General features: G+C 40.2%; 1 protein-coding gene across 1 annotated transcript in view; it reads left to right on the forward strand.

Moving 5' to 3' along the window:
• The window catches only part of LOC144822379 (L-threonine dehydratase catabolic TdcB-like), a 189,853-nt gene that overhangs the window by 9,540 nt on the left and 162,900 nt on the right, over window positions 1-17,413 (forward strand). Inside the window, exons 2-4 of the mRNA XM_078679827.1 lie at window positions 6,984-7,165; window positions 14,836-15,014; window positions 16,776-16,906. Coding sequence (XP_078535953.1) covers window positions 6,984-7,165; window positions 14,836-15,014; window positions 16,776-16,906 — 492 coding nt within the window. The remainder of the gene's footprint in view (window positions 1-6,983; window positions 7,166-14,835; window positions 15,015-16,775; window positions 16,907-17,413) is intronic.

Below are 17,413 nucleotides of genomic sequence, written 5' to 3' on the forward strand. Positions count from 1 at the left end.
CGATAATTATCGCTATTGCTTGGTAATATGCCCCAATCAGTACCTATACCTACTTATTGTCTGACTAGCAATTTATGCTCTGAAGTACCCGAGAAGTGACGCTTTCATTAATAAAAAATAAATACAGGACGAAATTTCAGGCAGAAGCTCAAAATGTAATCTAGATGTAATGTATGTACGGTGGGTGTACATCCAGAAAAAAAGAGGATACATGTACCTGAAATAAAAACAAAAGTTACCATAAAGACATTACAAGTATATCAGAGGATTTAAAAGGTTGCTGAAGAAGTACATAATGCATTGTTTAGAACACGTCAAACACAGGAAGGGCCCAGGATTAATGTCTAATGGGTGGTTGAATAATAGAAGCACGCATGGTTAAACCACACATGTCTCTACCACGCAGCCAAAACCACAAATGTGTCTTAACCACAAATTCCTTTACCACGTAATGTGGTATAGGCATGAATGCTAAAGGGGTATGTGTAGCTTAGGTTGCCACTCCTCCGCCCCCCCCACACCCCCCACCCCACGCTGTTCTTAAAACCCTGCCTCTTTACTAACTCTACACAGATCCCCCATCCCACGCTGACACTACCCATTCCCCTCCCCTTCCCCTAAGGCCTAAAACCCTGCCCCTTTGCTTACAATACCCCCACCCTTTGCACTGTCCCTTAAACTACCCCAAACCCTTCCACTGCCCTGAAACCTACCCCGACCCCCCAGCACTAAAAACTACCTCGACTACCCATTCCCCTCCCATTGTCCTAAGGCCTAAAACCCTTCCCCTTTACTTACACTACCCCAACCCCCCATTGCGTGCTGTCCCTTAAACGACCTCAACCCATTCCACTGCTCTAAAACCTACCCGACCCCCCAGCTCCAATCACTTCACGGCGGCATCTTCCTGCTTCCTTCTTCACCGTCTTCCATCTAGCCAGCAGCTAAACCGCGCACTGCCTTAACCACACATATTTGTGGTTTAGGCATTTGTGTAGTTAAGGCAAGCGCGTGGTTGGGCTTGTGTAGTTGGAACACCTGTGGTTAAGACCACGGTGTTCCGACTGATCCCCCAAAATGGGCAAAAGATTTACCTTTGCCAGACATTACAGAAATAGCAACTCAATAAGCCTCTTTCCTCCTTATCCTGTGCTCCGCATGGTGAGTCAGATCGCCTCCCCTGCTGCCCTTATTACATCGCCATATATAATTTACTACACCTACGGTTCCAGACAAAGTGAAAAAATACCTATGTGGCAACTTGCCCAAACTTCATTTTGCTAAAACTATAACGCAGACTGCACAGCAGCTCGACACTTAGCTGTTGCTTTTATTGTTATGCGTAATTTGTTAAAACCTGACACTGCTAATGCCTTGTTCTCTCGATGATGTCTGTTGAAAGTAAACTGCTGACACTTCTGAAGTAAGTATAGTTAATTTATTTAAGAGGACAGCGGCAAGCAACCCAACGCCTGCTGACCAAACTCCTAACTGACTCATGTAGAACATCAGCTGTCGAGTCAGGTAGGCATTCTGGAATGTATGAGGAGAGAGCATAGAGAGTAAATAAGATCATAGAGTAACAATATAATAGAAATGGTTTACAACACATCTTCCTCCTTTAAAAACAGAGACAAAAACAAGAATGTAAAGAATGAGAAGCAATAAAATTGCATAAAACCTTAATCACAACAATAATCGTTAAGATAAACAGGTGGTCTATGATACCGTGCAATTCTGACATTACCAGGCAAAGAACCATTTTGAGAAATTGAAGAATCAGTGGCAACATTGCTTGAGGCATAAGAACTGCATGAATCAGGATCATCACCTCCACCAACACATCTTTTGCCAACCGGAAAAGAAGATAAAGTAGAATCTTCCATTGAAGATAGCATGTAGCCACTATTCCCACTGTTACAATCAGAATCAATAGAATTATGTTAAATATCACTATTGCACGTCATGCCTTTTTTCTGGTACAAAGCAACTATTCTGAGGTTCCATTTCTCACCATTAGTAAGAACAATATAGTGAGGAAATACTTCTCTGACCCAATAAGGACCTGTACATTTGGATAAACCTTTAGTAATCCTGCCTGGTTTTACTTTAACATAGTCCCCCTTTGATATGTGTGAAATTGGAGTCTTTTCAGTGACCTGGACGTCTAACTGATCACTTTTAGAGACTAATTCTTTCATCCACGAAGGAATGAGTTTTGTACCTGGTAGTCTGCCATGCATGAATTCAAAAGGTGACTTATCTTTAGAACCATGAGTAGTTGTGCGATATGCACAGATCATCTCTTGAACAAGATCAAAGGCTAAAACCCCTTTTGAGTGAGATAATTGAATTGTACCTTTAACAAGTCTATTACTCTGTCACATAAGCCATTTCCCTGTGGATAGTAAAGGGAAGTACGATGATGGTGAGATGCCACAACAAGATAGAAATGAACACATGTTGTGTGACATAAGTTGCGTACTATTATCGGTAATACTATTAGGATATCCCTCTTCTTGAAAAAGAGATTTTAAAAATGTTATGGTGTTTTCAGTGGTGATGTCTTTTACGAAATCCACACTTTACCATTTGGTAAACACATCAATAGATACAATGGCAAAACGCTGAGAAGAGGGTAGTTCTTCCATTGGCCCAATAAAATCTAGACAAATAGTATGCCAAGGAATATCAGGAGATACCAATTTGCCCATAGATGAACAAACAGCGACTTTAAGACTTTTCTCCCCTTCCTTGCATGTTGGACACTTTTCAATCCACGAAGACACCTGAGAATCTATACCAGGCCACCAAAAATTGGCTTTTAACCTGTGTTGGGTTAGGGTTTGTCCAAGATGTCCTTCATGGGCAATTTTTATTAATTTAGTGTTCAGCTCAGAAGGGGGAATGAACTTATCGTCACGCATAAGGATGTTATCACCACAGGTTGATAATTCCTGAAGCACCTTTAAGAAAGGGCGAGCAGATACATGTAAACAACTTTCCTGTATTGGACCTAGTTTGACCATACGTATAAATTCTTGTAATATGTGATCATTTTGCATGGCCTTACCCCACTCATCATGTGAGAAGGATCCTTCAACTTAAAACACATCATGAATCCAAGCGATACTTTCATCTTTACTTTCCAAATAAAGAGAATCTTCACTAAGGTCTCTATCTTTTATCAAAAGTCTAGATAGACAGTCAGCTTGAAAGTTACGCCAGCCCTGAATATGTGAAATTTCGTAATGATACTCCTGAAGTTTTGCTGCAAACCTTGCTTACCTTGGTGACCCCTTAATCGCACCCCCAGGGGACAGAATGCGAACTAAAGGTTTGTGGTCTGTTTTGAGGTGAAATTGTGTGCCCCACAAGTATGTGCGGAAATACTGTGCACCCCAAGCAGCTGCCAGTGCTTCCTTTTCAATGACAGAATAATTCTGTTCGGACAAAGTAAAGGTACGTGAAGCAAAGGCAATTGCACGCTCCCCATCAGTAGGCTTTTGCAGAAGAACAGCCCCTAACCCAGTTGCACTGGCATCAACGATCAAAATTGAGGCACGTTTAGTGTCAAAAGGAGCAAGAACATTGGCTTCACAGATCTCTTTTTTTGATTTGAATGAAACCTGAATTTTGATCAGACGCCACACAAACTTGCTTCCTTTTTTAAGTAAGGATCTTAAATGTACGGTCTTTTCAGAATTTCTTTTTACAAATTTCGAGTAGTATTTTATTAGTCCCATGAATGACCTAAGTTGGTCCTTGTCAGTTGGACACGGGGCAGAATGTATAGCCTCCAGTAGATCTTTCTTTGGTTTGACTCCTAACGCTGATATTTCATGACCAAGATACTCTATATGCTGCACAAGAAAAGAACACTTCTCTCTACGTGAAGTAAAACCAGCATCCAAAATTCTGTGCAGAACATCTTTAAGTACTTGATTGTGATCAGCTATAGAATCCCCAAAAACCAAAATATCGTCCTGGAAGAATACTACTTTCTGTAGACCCTTAAAAATCTCAGTCACCATGCGTTGAAACACGCTGGCTGCTGAAATTAAACCAAACGGAAGACATGTACATTGATAGATGCCTTCTGTTGTTGTGAATGCAGTGAGAGGTTTAGAGCTTTCATGGAGTCTAATTTGGTGATGCGCACTCTTTAGGTCTCATTTTGAAAAAAACTTTGCCCCTGCAGAGTGGATACCAATTCTCCAATGTTTGGTAAAGGGAAAGTATTATCAACAACACACTTGTTAAGAGATTATAAATCAACACAAAATCTCAATTTTCTGTCCGATTTCTTTAGACACCCATGAGGACGCCACAACCGGTTCTATTACACCACTCTAGCATTTCATCTAACAAGGATTTTACTTCATCTCTAATTGAGAGTGGCATCCTTCTTAATTTGTGTTGAATTGGCAAGCTATTTTTTTAACTGGGTGAAATGTGAATAACCTTTAAGTTCACCTAGTTCATCATTGAATACAGATTTGAATTCTCTCAATATATCAATAGAATGATCCCCAATAACCATGACTTGAGTAGGTGCTCTTGGGTTGATGATAATATGCAAGTCATATTGATTAACCCAACCTAGTATTGGGAGACATATACTTTACCAAAAGTGGATCTATTTTCAAAAACAATATTTGATTTAAAGTAACCCACAATGTCAAAGGTTTCACCCTGGAATCCTCTTGGTGAAATGTCACTATTACCTAATACTTTACAACTCCAGAGACTATTGAAAAGTGATTGAGGAATAATTGTATAACTCGACCATGTGTCGACCATGAGGGATACTTCACATTCATCAATTTTAAAAATAGCTTTTGGTCTGTTTTGTCTTCTATCCTCTTCTCCAACTACGTCAATGTCATCAACCACTAAAAGTCTGTCTACTCTCATGAGTGTAGTCTTCAACAACCGCAATTTTCTGTCTGCTTTTAGTCTTACACATTTTTTAAAAATATCTTCGTCTGCCACATTTGGGACACTCCTTGTTAGAGGCAAAACTAAATCTAGCTTCCGAAGTATGATTATTACTTTCACACCGTGAGTAAAACTTGTTAGTTGAATGGTTTTTCCTCATAATTGGTTTAAAATTTTTCTTCACAACGGCAACAGACTCCTCCAAGTATTGCTCACTTTCTCCACTACAGCCCTTATTGGACACTTCTGAAACATCTTGCTGTGAGTTGCTTTTCTTTTGTGTATCTATGGCCTTCATACAGCTTTCAGATTCCTCTATTACTTTTGCTAGCTCAGTAGCCACTTTTAGAGAAGGATTCTTTGCTGCCCATAGTCTTTCCAGAATTTTTTTGTTATTGCATTGTACTATTAGTTGATCTCTAATGAGTTCATCATTCAGAGCTCCAAATTTACATTTGACAGATAATTCTCTTAGATGAGCAATGAAATCATATATATTGATTCCTCATTTTTCTGACTATGTGTATAGAATTTGTAACAGTTCATTACAAGGGTTTCTTCTTTCGAGAAGCGCACTTCAAGTCTACAAATGGCCTCTTTATATTCATCAGGCATAGGTTGACCATTTGCCTGCAAAGCCAGAGGTAGAAATCTGAAAACTCGCTGACCTTTTTTTCCAAATGTACTAAGTAGTATTGCTTTTTTGCGTTTTCCTGAAAACTCTTGTCCATCAAGAGCTTCTGAGTAGTTGTCAAAGATGATAAACCAATCCTCCCACGATATAGGTGGATTTCCTGTTTCATTCAAGAATGGTGGAGGGAGGGTAACATTCACTTGTTGAGCCATGAGTGTTAAAGGTGTCAATTACCAAGTAAGACTAACCCCAAAATTGTAAATATGCTAATAAAATGAAGGTCTAAAAATTTTGACAAACTTTTCTCCAATGAAATTGTAAACAAATGCAATAACTTCTTTTATAATGTAACTTAAATTGAGTTCGCCAAAGAAAAATACTACCAGTGCATACCTGCTGGTAGATGAAGTAACTCACTCAGAGTCCAATATAACGATTTCCCTTGTTAATAGGACACGCTTGTAATTAGAAACAATTCTGCTGTGCACATTTAGGCTTATGTCACTATTAAACTGAAGGAATCACGCGTTGTCCTTGCGCGGCAGCTTCTTTGTTAATAAACGATTTTTTTTATCAAAATGGCTGTTCGTGTCAGTGCGTGAGGCTTGGAACGCACGTAATACGCTCTGCGACCAACGAGAGGCAACTCGGAGACTCTACGCGCTTCTGAATTCTGGGATAGCTGCTCTTCAGATAGTGAAGTTTTCACAACCAGGTTTGGAATGTTTTCTTCGCCGAGCGTTGCTAGGATACTTTCACAATAACTATGCAGCGCGCTCTACTCACAGTTAAAGATGATGTCATCGGGCATGAAACCGATCCTGATTTTACCGATCTAGATTTCACTCCCCGGATTTCAGGAGGGAAACAATCTTCATTATATCGGTTCCCCTTGCGAAGGGTTCAGCTCGCTGTAACAACTCTTCACGCGATGGAGCGATGAACGGGTCATTTGTCCTCAAGAAAAGCAGTTTCCAAGTCTGGTCAGCCGGTAATCGTCGCCAAATTGTTTAAAGTAAACTGCTGACACTTCTGAAGTATGTATAGTTAATTTATTTAAGAGGACAGCGGCAAGCAACCCAACGCCTGCTGACAAAACTCCTAACTGACTCATGTAGAACAGCTGTCGAGTCAGTGTCAGGTAGGCATTCTGGAATGTATGAGGAGAGAGCATAGAGATTAAATAAGATCATAGAGTAACAATAGAATATAAATGGTTTACATCAATGTCCTCCCAGGAGCATGACCTAACTTCATCTTGCCTTCAAGGTACTGCTGATCATGGAGCGTACACATCATCGTACCATGATGCACACAGTGCTGTCAAAATCTTTGACTTTTTCTTATTTATGTACCATGCATGATTTTAAAGTTAACTTCCCAACCGTTAAACTTCTTCTTTTTTCAGAAGTTCAGCATCAGATCATAAAGAACTTCTTTCCAAGGAAATGTTGGAAGAGGCGAGGCAACGAGTCAGAGAGAGCCCCTTGCAAGTTGTCAGAACCCCACTGATCAACATAAAAGAAACAACATTGACGTTGGAAACTGAATGCAACTTGTTTTTAAAGCTTGAAAACATGCAGAATACAGGTAAGTAAATTACTGGCTGCTGATCCTAACCAATCTCGGCTCGTATATTTGTATATCTAGGATGTGATTTTTGATGCTCTTATCTTAGGCCTTGTGAGCTACTGAGAGATGGTTTGATAAATGAGCGAGCGAGTAGAGCAATGAAGTAATACCTTTTCAGTCCTTTTATCCCATAGTTAATCACGGCAAAGAAACTTCAAGCTTCTTCCTAAAACTATGGTTCCAAGTCCCTCCTGCCACCCCACCCATTTTTAGGTCTTGCTTACTAGACCGCACATGCGGTTTCTATTATGAGACATTTTGTTGGCTTAGCAAGAACATCCAGCGGGCTTGGAGGCCACCCGTTGCTTACCATTTGTTGGCTTTCCTATGTTTCTCATATGCCTACTTCTTATTTGCGACCCTGCATGTGAATCTTGTGCTTGATCCAGTGGCGGCTGGTGATATTTTAAAGTGGTAGGGCATAAAAGTTTGGTATGTCTTTAATATAGTGAGTGACGCGGGCACGCTTAATGTACAAACGTTGGGACCAAACTGGATCCTCCTTTTTTTTTTAAAGAGCTGCACATCTTCAACCACCTCTCCTTTTCTCTTCAGCGCCCTCTTTTCACTCCTCCCCGAATATACTTCCTTGCTTCTCCTTCACCATGTCCAACACACAGTGGACTCACTCACATTTAAGCAATTTATTTTACTTTTGCCTTTGCCTGTAAATATTTTGCCATCTGTGCATCCCCTTCACACACATTTCAACAAAATGGCAATTACAACTGGAATACATGACCATTGTTCTATGTGGTCTGCAGAGAGGCCAACCCACTTACAGGCACTTTGCTTTGGCTTCAGGGTCAGCGTTAGAGCTCATTGACACCTGCACAATTCAAAGTATGCATGGAAAAAAAATCAGAAAGTAACACAACATGATTAAATAGCTAACTCCATAGGGAGGCAAGATTAAGTAAAACTTGAAATAAGAGAGTAACTCAAATGCTTACATGCATTGCCTTAACGTTTTTAACACTCATTGTTCGAAATCAATCCAGCATACATAATAGGAGATTAGCATTAAAACACTTACCGTTACCAAGGACAAGCACCAAAACCAAAACACATTGGCACGGTGCTTGAATCCACTCCTACATGTGACAAATGGGACAGAGAGGGATCTATGACTGTGAATGATGGATGGCTGCTCTCACACAGGGAGGGAGACTCAAACACCCAACATCCATGACGCTGACAATGTCACTGGCCTTTAGAGAATACTGCCATAGACTACAATGGCAATGATTCATTATGAAGGGCTTTAGAACAGCAAGCCGTGCGTCGTGTGTCCCAGTTCAGAAAGTTGATTTACTGCCTGGCTTCTGTCTCCTGATTCAAAGCGAGGCGGGCAGGCAGCCTGAGACACACAGCCCAGACTGAAATACATTGATTTCTTTTAGAGATACCATTGTATTTTGAAATAAATTGGTCTATTTAGTATTTGTACAGGAATGTGAAGGAAATAATTTCAGGGGGGCGCAGCCCCAAACCCTAAAGGAAAATGTGCTCCTGCTTGTCCCTTTCCTTGGAGCAGAGCCTCTTTACCATCTCTTTTTATTAGCCTGCTACTATGCTTCCAACGCTTACCTTTCAAACACTACTTTTTTCTACCAGGTTAAGAACTCCATGGGCGTGCTTGTGTTTTCCAGCTGTCTCTTTTATATCTCTCCCCCTGCATTCTGAGTTGCTCTCTGTCACCCATGTGCTTCTCCCTGTCTCCCTGCATGTTGCTCTCGCCCTCATGTACTTCCCAGTTGCCTTTTTGCCCATGTGCACCCTTTACTTCTCCTTTCTACCCCTGCCTTCCATGTTGCTTCCCCCACCCCAGCCATCCGTGGTGTTTCCTGCTCCTGTGCATCAAAAAATAAAAACATGCACACAGTATTTTTTATTTACCACTCCAACTCAGAAAATAAAAAAAAGTTACTTGTCATTTTGTAGTCGCACGCATGAATGGTGCGCATATGTGCAAAATGAAATGACCAACGCAACATAGCACCTTTTTAGGTCTGATATTGGCCAATAGCATTCATTGTTAGTAAAATTATATGTGTGTGTCTGTATGTGTGTGTATATATATATATATATATATATATATATATATATATATATATATATATGAGGTACGTGAAGCTCCTGCTACGCAATGAACAAAACAGCAAGACTGTCAGGCAGCAAACAGGAACAGCGAGACCCAGAGAAGGTGCAAATGTTTTTATTGAAATTTAGCCCAGCACCAGTCCGCCATGACGCGTTTCGGCTAAAGATAGCCTTGATCACATGACAAGCGTCAAGAGGGCTGATCACCCTTTTAAAGTGCAAGCAGTGCCATCACATGTGATAGGAATAGAAAACATACTATTGAAGTTTCCATGTTGTTACATTTTCCATATTTCGACATAAATGTCAGAATTGCACATATTTACAAATCAATAATAGTCACAGCATGCTGGGTATATAAAAAATTAATTATTTAACCAAACTGTGCTATCTTTAACCACTAGATATATAATTGATAGAGCCAACATGGCAACGGCTACATCCAACTTTTTAAAATATTATAAAAGTTAAAAGCCACTTAAATAGTTATATACAATAAAATATAATATAACCAATAAAACTGCCAAACTCTGTATAAATCATATTGCAAATTAAGACTACGTTGTCATGAGCTCCTAATTGCTTCAAATCACGCCCAAGTGGGCTACTAGTTTTAAGGGCCAGTTGTAATTGATGTACATGTGCAAAAATTAGATGTTTGTATACACATAGTGATGGCAATATAAAGTGCTCCCAAAGTTGTGATAACAATATCAAATTGCTAGTGAATTAAAATGGTCATGGAGAGTTACAGGGACATATTTTCATATTAAAATAGAATTTCATGAGTCACATATCAAATAGTAAAGATTAAAACAGCCAGTACAGGTACACGGTGTGAACAAAGGAAGCAATGCATTGCAACGATTGAATAGCATGAGGTAAATGCAATAGTACTTATAGATAAGTGTGGCAATCCTCCCCAATGTTAAGACCTTGCGGTGCCTTAGTGTCTAACAGTATAATGTAGCGAGTCTCCAATTTTCGCAAGAGAGACTCCCTATCACCACCTCTCCTCTGGGGAGGAACACAATCTATCACAAAGTACTTGAGTAAGGAAGCATTCCTTCCATGATTGCTATCAAAGTGCCTGGCTACAGGATATGTCACATCTGCATGGGTGATTGCTCGCAGATGTTGTAATATTCGCTTATGCGCTTGCGGTCGGGTACTTCCCACATACCTTAACCCGCATGGGCATTCCAGGACGTAAACTGCAAACTCAGATTTGCAGTTTAGTTTCTGTTTGATTTTGATAGGAATGGGAGAAAGAGGAGTAGTAACCTCTGTTTTGCTTATACCTTGTTTGCATGCTTTGCATATAGAACACCTCAAAAATCCTTTGCTTCCACCAAGCCATGACGGTACTGCTACCTCGGGGCTACTAGACACAAGACTATCCTGCATGGCCCGGGCCTTACGATAGGTAATGCTAGGTTGTTTACCAATGAGGGGACCAATGATGGGGTCACTGGAGACTAGGAACCAATTGTCCTTGACTATTTTATGAATACTTTTATGTTGGCTATTGTATGTCATAATTAGTCTTGTTTCCTCGCCCGCCCTAGTTGGAATTTCTGGTCGAACACTTCCTGAGCCCAGGAGTGTAGTTCTATCAATCTTGTTTGCCCTCACGACAGCATTATCTATAACTTCTGATCTATAGCCTTGTTCCATAAATCGCGCCTTACACAGGGATTGTGCCATCCAGCAATCATTGTCACTGCTGCAAATCCTCCGAATTCGCAGCATCTCCCCATACGGGATGCTGCGAATCAAATGGGCAGGATGCTGACTATCTGCATGCAGCAGTGTATTCCCTGCCGTCGGCTTACGATGGAGTTTAGTCTGTAACTTGTCTGCATGTACAAAGACCTCCACATCTAGAAAGACAACAGACGATCTACTGAGGGTGCTAGTAAAATGAATATTAGAATTGTTGGCATTTAATACTTCTATAAACTCAACAACCTCATCTTCAGCACCATCCCACACAAATAATAGGTCGTCTATATATCTCAACCAAAGTTTAACCTTAGCATTCATGGTAGCGGCATGTTGTTTCATTAGGACCTGCTCCTCCCAGTAGCCCATATGTAGACAGGCGTAACTGGGAGAGAAGCAGGCCCCCATTGCCACTCCCCGGGTCTGCAAAAAAAGTTGGTTAGCGAACAAGAATATGTTATTCTCAAGGCAGATCGTAATCATGTCAAATATCATTTTGGAGTGTTCCTGAAAACCAATATCTCTCTTATCAAGGAAATGTTGTATGGCCTTCAAACCATCTGCGTGGATTATGCTTGTATACAAAGAAGTTACATCCATGGATACCAAAACATAATTGGCGTTCCATACAAAATCTTGAAGTTTTCTCAACAGATCACTGGTGTCCAAAATGAAAGAAGGTAGGTTTCTCACAAAGTCCTGTAAGAAAAAATCAATGTACCTACTCATATTCTCTAACAGGCTATTGCATGCTGATATAATGGGCCTGCCAGGGGGTTGAATCAAATTCTTGTGTACTTTCGGGATGAAATAGATGACAGGCATCACAGGATAATCCTTTTTCAGGAATTTATATTCCTCCATCGTGACCAGGCCCTTGCTCCTCCACGCAGACAAATTCAAATAGACTGTATTTCTTGTGTTGATAGCATCCTGTGTGGAAATACGTCTGTAACAATCCTTGTCATTCAGTTGTTTGTGGGCTTCCTCTAAGTACATTTTCCGTGGCCACAGCACCACATTACCCCCTTTATCAGATTGTCTGATCACCAAATTCCTGTTCTCTCTCAACTTTTTAATTAAGGTGTGGTATTCTTTGTCTCTGTATGTATAGCGTTTGATCGAATTAGCTGTTCTGATCTGTAGCTCCTTTAGTTGTGTTGTAACCCGATCATGGAAAATATCAACATTGTCTTTGAGCATCAGGGGACAAAACTTCGATTTACTTATATATATATATATATATATACACAAACACACACATACATAAAGTCCATCCTTACAACCTCCGAACACTTAATGGGTGGGTTCTCCGTGCATGAAGGTTGGACTCACGCTATGCATTTAACAAAGATCCCCCTGTGACAGAAAAGATTAAGAGGAACACACGGGCACGTTCTGCATTGAAACATTATTCAGCAAGATGTGTTTCAGCTCTCCTGCCTTTTTGAATTGCTGCAAACCTGACACACACACGATTGGATAATTTGATTTTAAAATCCACAGTGTTCCTATTGGAAGATGGTATGGAGGCAATGAGGAAACTGTGCCGTCTTGGTTGAATACCATATTTTGAATAATAATCCTTTTTCTGAGACCAGATCTGAAGAATCAGTCACCATTGGGCCCTCCAAGTCATGTTGATTACCTATCATCCATGTTGGTGTTCTGAAATACTTAAAACATGAACCTCTAGTAAAGCCTGACTGCTCTTTGCCACTCCACTACGACTGAGCTAAGGATTTATTAGAGTGAATCCAAGGACCATCTGTATCGTGATAGTTTTACATGATGAGGCCTAACCTCCACACCACAAAAAGCTCCACTTTTCTACAGTGTACTTTTCAAGCAAAAGTTTGCAAATACATTAATCGAAACTTAACAGGTTTTGGAGAATCAATGAGAAACACATTACAAAGGATTCTGGTAACCCCATCAATGGCGTGACCTTTGCGCACAAAACCGAGAGTACAGTAGGTTGTTTTTTCTTTGTCAGACTGCAGTTCCAAGAAAATGAAGGCACTATTACACTTATGCGAGGGAATAGTGCTGTCATGTAAATATGTTGAAATCTGCTGCATTCATGTGCCTCAGGAGTACCATTGTGTATGCTGAAGGTAGTTCCATGATGGTTCCATGACACATGCAGGCGGCGATGCCCTAGGTTACGCCAGTGGCACTGTTGTTATACACCTGAAGGCGACTTCTGCCATATAGGAATAGCAAAAAAAGCAGAGTTGTCCAACGAAAGTCCAAGAATGCTGTGTCCATGCTAAATTTCAAAGCTATTTTATATGGGATACATTTGCATACATTTAAGCAGAAAATTGCTACAGGTAGTGTGACAAAACTCCTATTACCAGCCATTAACCCTGGTCATATCTGACTGATTGAGCTGGTATGCCAGCCTTCCCCTTTCCTGGTTTGCGAACATGGACAGTATCTGACTTCCTCCAGGCCTCCTTGGCCCTTCATGTCTTTAGCTGTCGATTGGAAACGGTTCTAGGTGCTGTTGTTCCTTCCTCTGTATCTTACACTGATGTCCACTTGTCTGCTTTTGCAATCCATGGTAAAGAACTAAGTACTTGTGAAACTTTGCTAAGTTGCCCTGTCTCCATCCTTCTATGCCCAGGCCTTCCAGATATTCCGGATTTGACTGATTTCATGGTCATATTTTTTCAGCTCGAATGACTAGCTGAAGACTGAAGAAAAGTGGTAAACTACAACATCCAGTAGAGGTAAAACTAGGGCCAAATTTACAAAAAAGTTGTGCAGCGAATTGTGTGAACGGGAGAAAGCATAACAGCTCCATATCTAGTAAAATGTGTCACTGTTTTGCTTGCAAACTGTGGTGGCGCACTTTTGACATTGTGGTCAACATCGTTTTTGTGCAGGTAGGGTTCACGTCCTGTACCAAAACTATGCTTTAAGGCATTTTCCTCCATGACTGTGTGCTGTACAATGGAGCACACATGCAAAGAGGAAAAAACGCATGCCTCAGGGTGCAAGTCCCTGTCTACAATTCTTCGTAGATATCGACGTGCATCAAAACCCATCGGTGGTTACATGTGAACGCCCATTCACCATCAATAGAACACCTAATTGAATCCACCATCCATAGAACACCTAATTGACGCAAAGAAATGCAAGCCAACACATTTTGCTGTGTTTGTTTATGTTTCGTTGCAACCCAATGCAAATAGTGATTTGTATTGGATTGTAAATCCCAACCCACCGCTTTGTGTCGGTTCTGTTTAAAAAAAGTAACACAAATCCAACGCAAAGTCTGTGTAAATCTCAGACACAGTTTTCATCGAAACCTAGGCTTCATTTACCTCACCTCAATCAATGTTTGTGCGACTTTGACTTTCTAACCTGCCAAAAAACAATCCTCAGTATATTCCTGTCCAAATTCACATTTTAAAAACGGACACTCGAAAAAATGACCTCTGCGTTTTCTTGTACTTCATTTTGCCTACATTTTTCCCCTACCCATTGTACTATAAAGCTCCCATTAAACCATTGGAGAAAGGCCACTTGGAAAAATATGCCCAGCTTTCATTGGGTGCAGTTAATTGTTTCTCTCACCATTGCTATGTTTTTATTTTTATATTATAAGCATTTCATTTGTTAACAATTTTTTTTACTAATCAGCATTTTTAAATAATATTTTAAAGCTATCTTCAATCCGTTGAAGGGTGACCAAAACACATAACACAGTATATTTTGGATAAGGAAATTATACTTAGTAAATATTTTCAGAATAACAAACTTACGTTCTTTTCTTTATTTACTGACAGGTTCTTTTAAGATCAGAGGAGTGGCCTGTCAGTTTGCTCGTGCACAGGCGGGACCGTTTATCACAATGTCTGCTGGAAACTATGGGCGCTCCTTTGCATATGCGATAAACTGGTATGGACACAATGGAAGAGTCTTGATGGCAAATACAGCCCCAGCTTCAAGAGCTGACGTAATTTCCGTAAGATTTATCATTTTCTCATAATATAGTAAATGCTGTGCCTGGCTCTATGCTTTTTCTAGCAGGTCGAAACCAAATTCCAAATTAGCTACTTCACTGGTTAGGGGTCTCCAATCTTTTCTGTAACAGGAGCTACTTATGTTGAATGAACATTTTGAAGAGCTACTAATGTTATTAGTGTTGTATTAGTGGCCACACCAATTAAGACTACATTAGTGGCCACTGGGAGTGTGAAAAGGTTTTGTCAGTTTCAAATGCCTTTACAGGGATAATACTTAAACCAATGCCCCTTGCACCAAGGTTATAGTAATAATAATATTGCTTCTCAGTGCTACATGATTTATCACTTAAATATCAGCTTTGAAAATATTTTAGAAATTGAGCCATATTTCTTCAAGCATGAACTTAGAGGTTCTGAAAATACACACATTTTTGTCTTGAATAAAAACTCTTGATTTTACTTTGTATATATTAGTTCAGCAAAGCAAAAGCTTCTAATTAGTAGGTTGGGCTGCTCACAGGAGAGCTACTTACAGGTTGCTGGAGAGCTACCAGTAGCTCACAAGCTACTTGTTGGAGAAGCCTGGCCTATTCTGACCTTTAGGGGAATAACACACTAAGTTTGTATGTCCAGGATAATACCTGCCCTTTTTGCCCTGTTGAATTTGGTCAGATTTAAAATAATGAAATTTAATGAAGGCTTCAATATCCCCCACACCACTTAAAATTGCAATCCCTGCTCAAGCATCTGTTTGTGCAGGCTTCACAATATAATGGTCCAATTGTAATTAGGCCCAATGTGTTCAGTGTGCAGTTGTGTCTGTATTTAACAGATCACAGTGCTATAATCTATTCCTGCCAATTTATGGTGACAAAGCTCAGGAGGTGAATACATATGAACTACTCCAGTAAAAAGAGAAAACTAACGCACCTGTTAAAACAGGTAGGGTAGATGGAGGGTTGGTTGTGTGCGTTTAAATGTTAAATCACAGATTCCATTAGTAGCAATGTAACTTATGTGTGCAAAAAGGAAACAGAGAACATTAACCGCTAGTGAACCCCACAAGAGAGAAATGTACACCACAAGCGGTATTGCTTTTTGACTCCATCTCTCCCACTCCTTTTGCAGCATGGTTCACTCACGATGTACCATCAGAAACATGTTCACTAATCCCTTTTGAATCGTGCACCCACACACCTGCATCACAATCTTCCACTCTTGTGCCTTAGGGAATAAGAAGGAATCTGCATGACCTTCTTAGAGAAGAGTTCAGAGCTGAATGTATTTCAAGTAACTTGGTTGGTTACTATGACTTCTGCTTCTGCCCAGGGACTGAATAATTGAATTAGGTTTTACATCCAGTCTAGCCATTAACAAACGGAAGGATCAAGCTCTGCCAATGTTGTACACATTTCAGGAGAGCAGTGAAAACAAAGCAGAAATGGATGATAAGCGGAGGATGTATATAATAACACTTAAAAATGCAACAAATCTCTTGAAGGCGTGTCTATTGTATTGTCTGTATCCTTCCAAACAATGGAGATGCGGCAGTATGCTGTCATATTGTTCGCCAGATTGCCTTATTTGGCTTCATGCACCACTTTATGTTCACAAAATGAATATTTTAAACAGTTTTTACCACGTGAACATTTACTTTCTCTTGGATTTCCTAGGAGCTTGGTTTTTCCAGCTTCAGAGAAAAAATGTAATTGGTGGATGTTGGAAACGAACCTGAACAGTAATGTATGTTGTCCTTGTAGAGTTATGGTGTGGATGTAGAAATTCTGCCACCTGAATGCTTAAAAGAAGCAGTGGATCAATATGTCAAAGAACAGGGCATGAAGTACCTACATCCATTTGATGACTTAGACCTGATTGCTGGTCATGGGAGGTAAGCTTATGTATTCACAAAAACCCTGTCATATTCAGTGACTTCTGTATGAAATGGAATTCTATAAGAATGTTGATGAGAGCTTCTTATACATAAATAATTAGTTACCACAATATATAACACAGAAACATATGGATTGAGCGTTTATAGAACACCAACGACTGCCCAGTTGGGCTTTGCCGAGGTTAAAATGTCCCTCTGTGACTCCCAGGAAACAGGCAAAGGTCAACAGGGCCCCAGCAAGCACTCCCAGATGTCTTCTCAGAAGGGAAACGTTTTGTTTGTAAAGTAGCACCTGCCACTTCAAAGGAGCACAATTTGTTTTAAAAACACGTTTTCTGTTTGGGAACGTAAACATTGCGTTGAGGGTCTGCTGTCCCCTGCAGGCCACCATCCCTGTTTTCATAACCAACCGCGGAGGGTCACACATAGCAAGTTGCCTAATTATAATCCAGCGCCTTGATATACCTCTATAAAACAATCATCAGAGATGTAATTAAGCTTGGG

The sequence above is a fragment of the Lissotriton helveticus genome, chromosome 1_1 (assembly GCF_964261635.1).
Source record: "Lissotriton helveticus chromosome 1_1, aLisHel1.1, whole genome shotgun sequence".
In the NCBI taxonomy this organism is placed as follows: domain Eukaryota; kingdom Metazoa; phylum Chordata; class Amphibia; order Caudata; family Salamandridae; genus Lissotriton; species Lissotriton helveticus.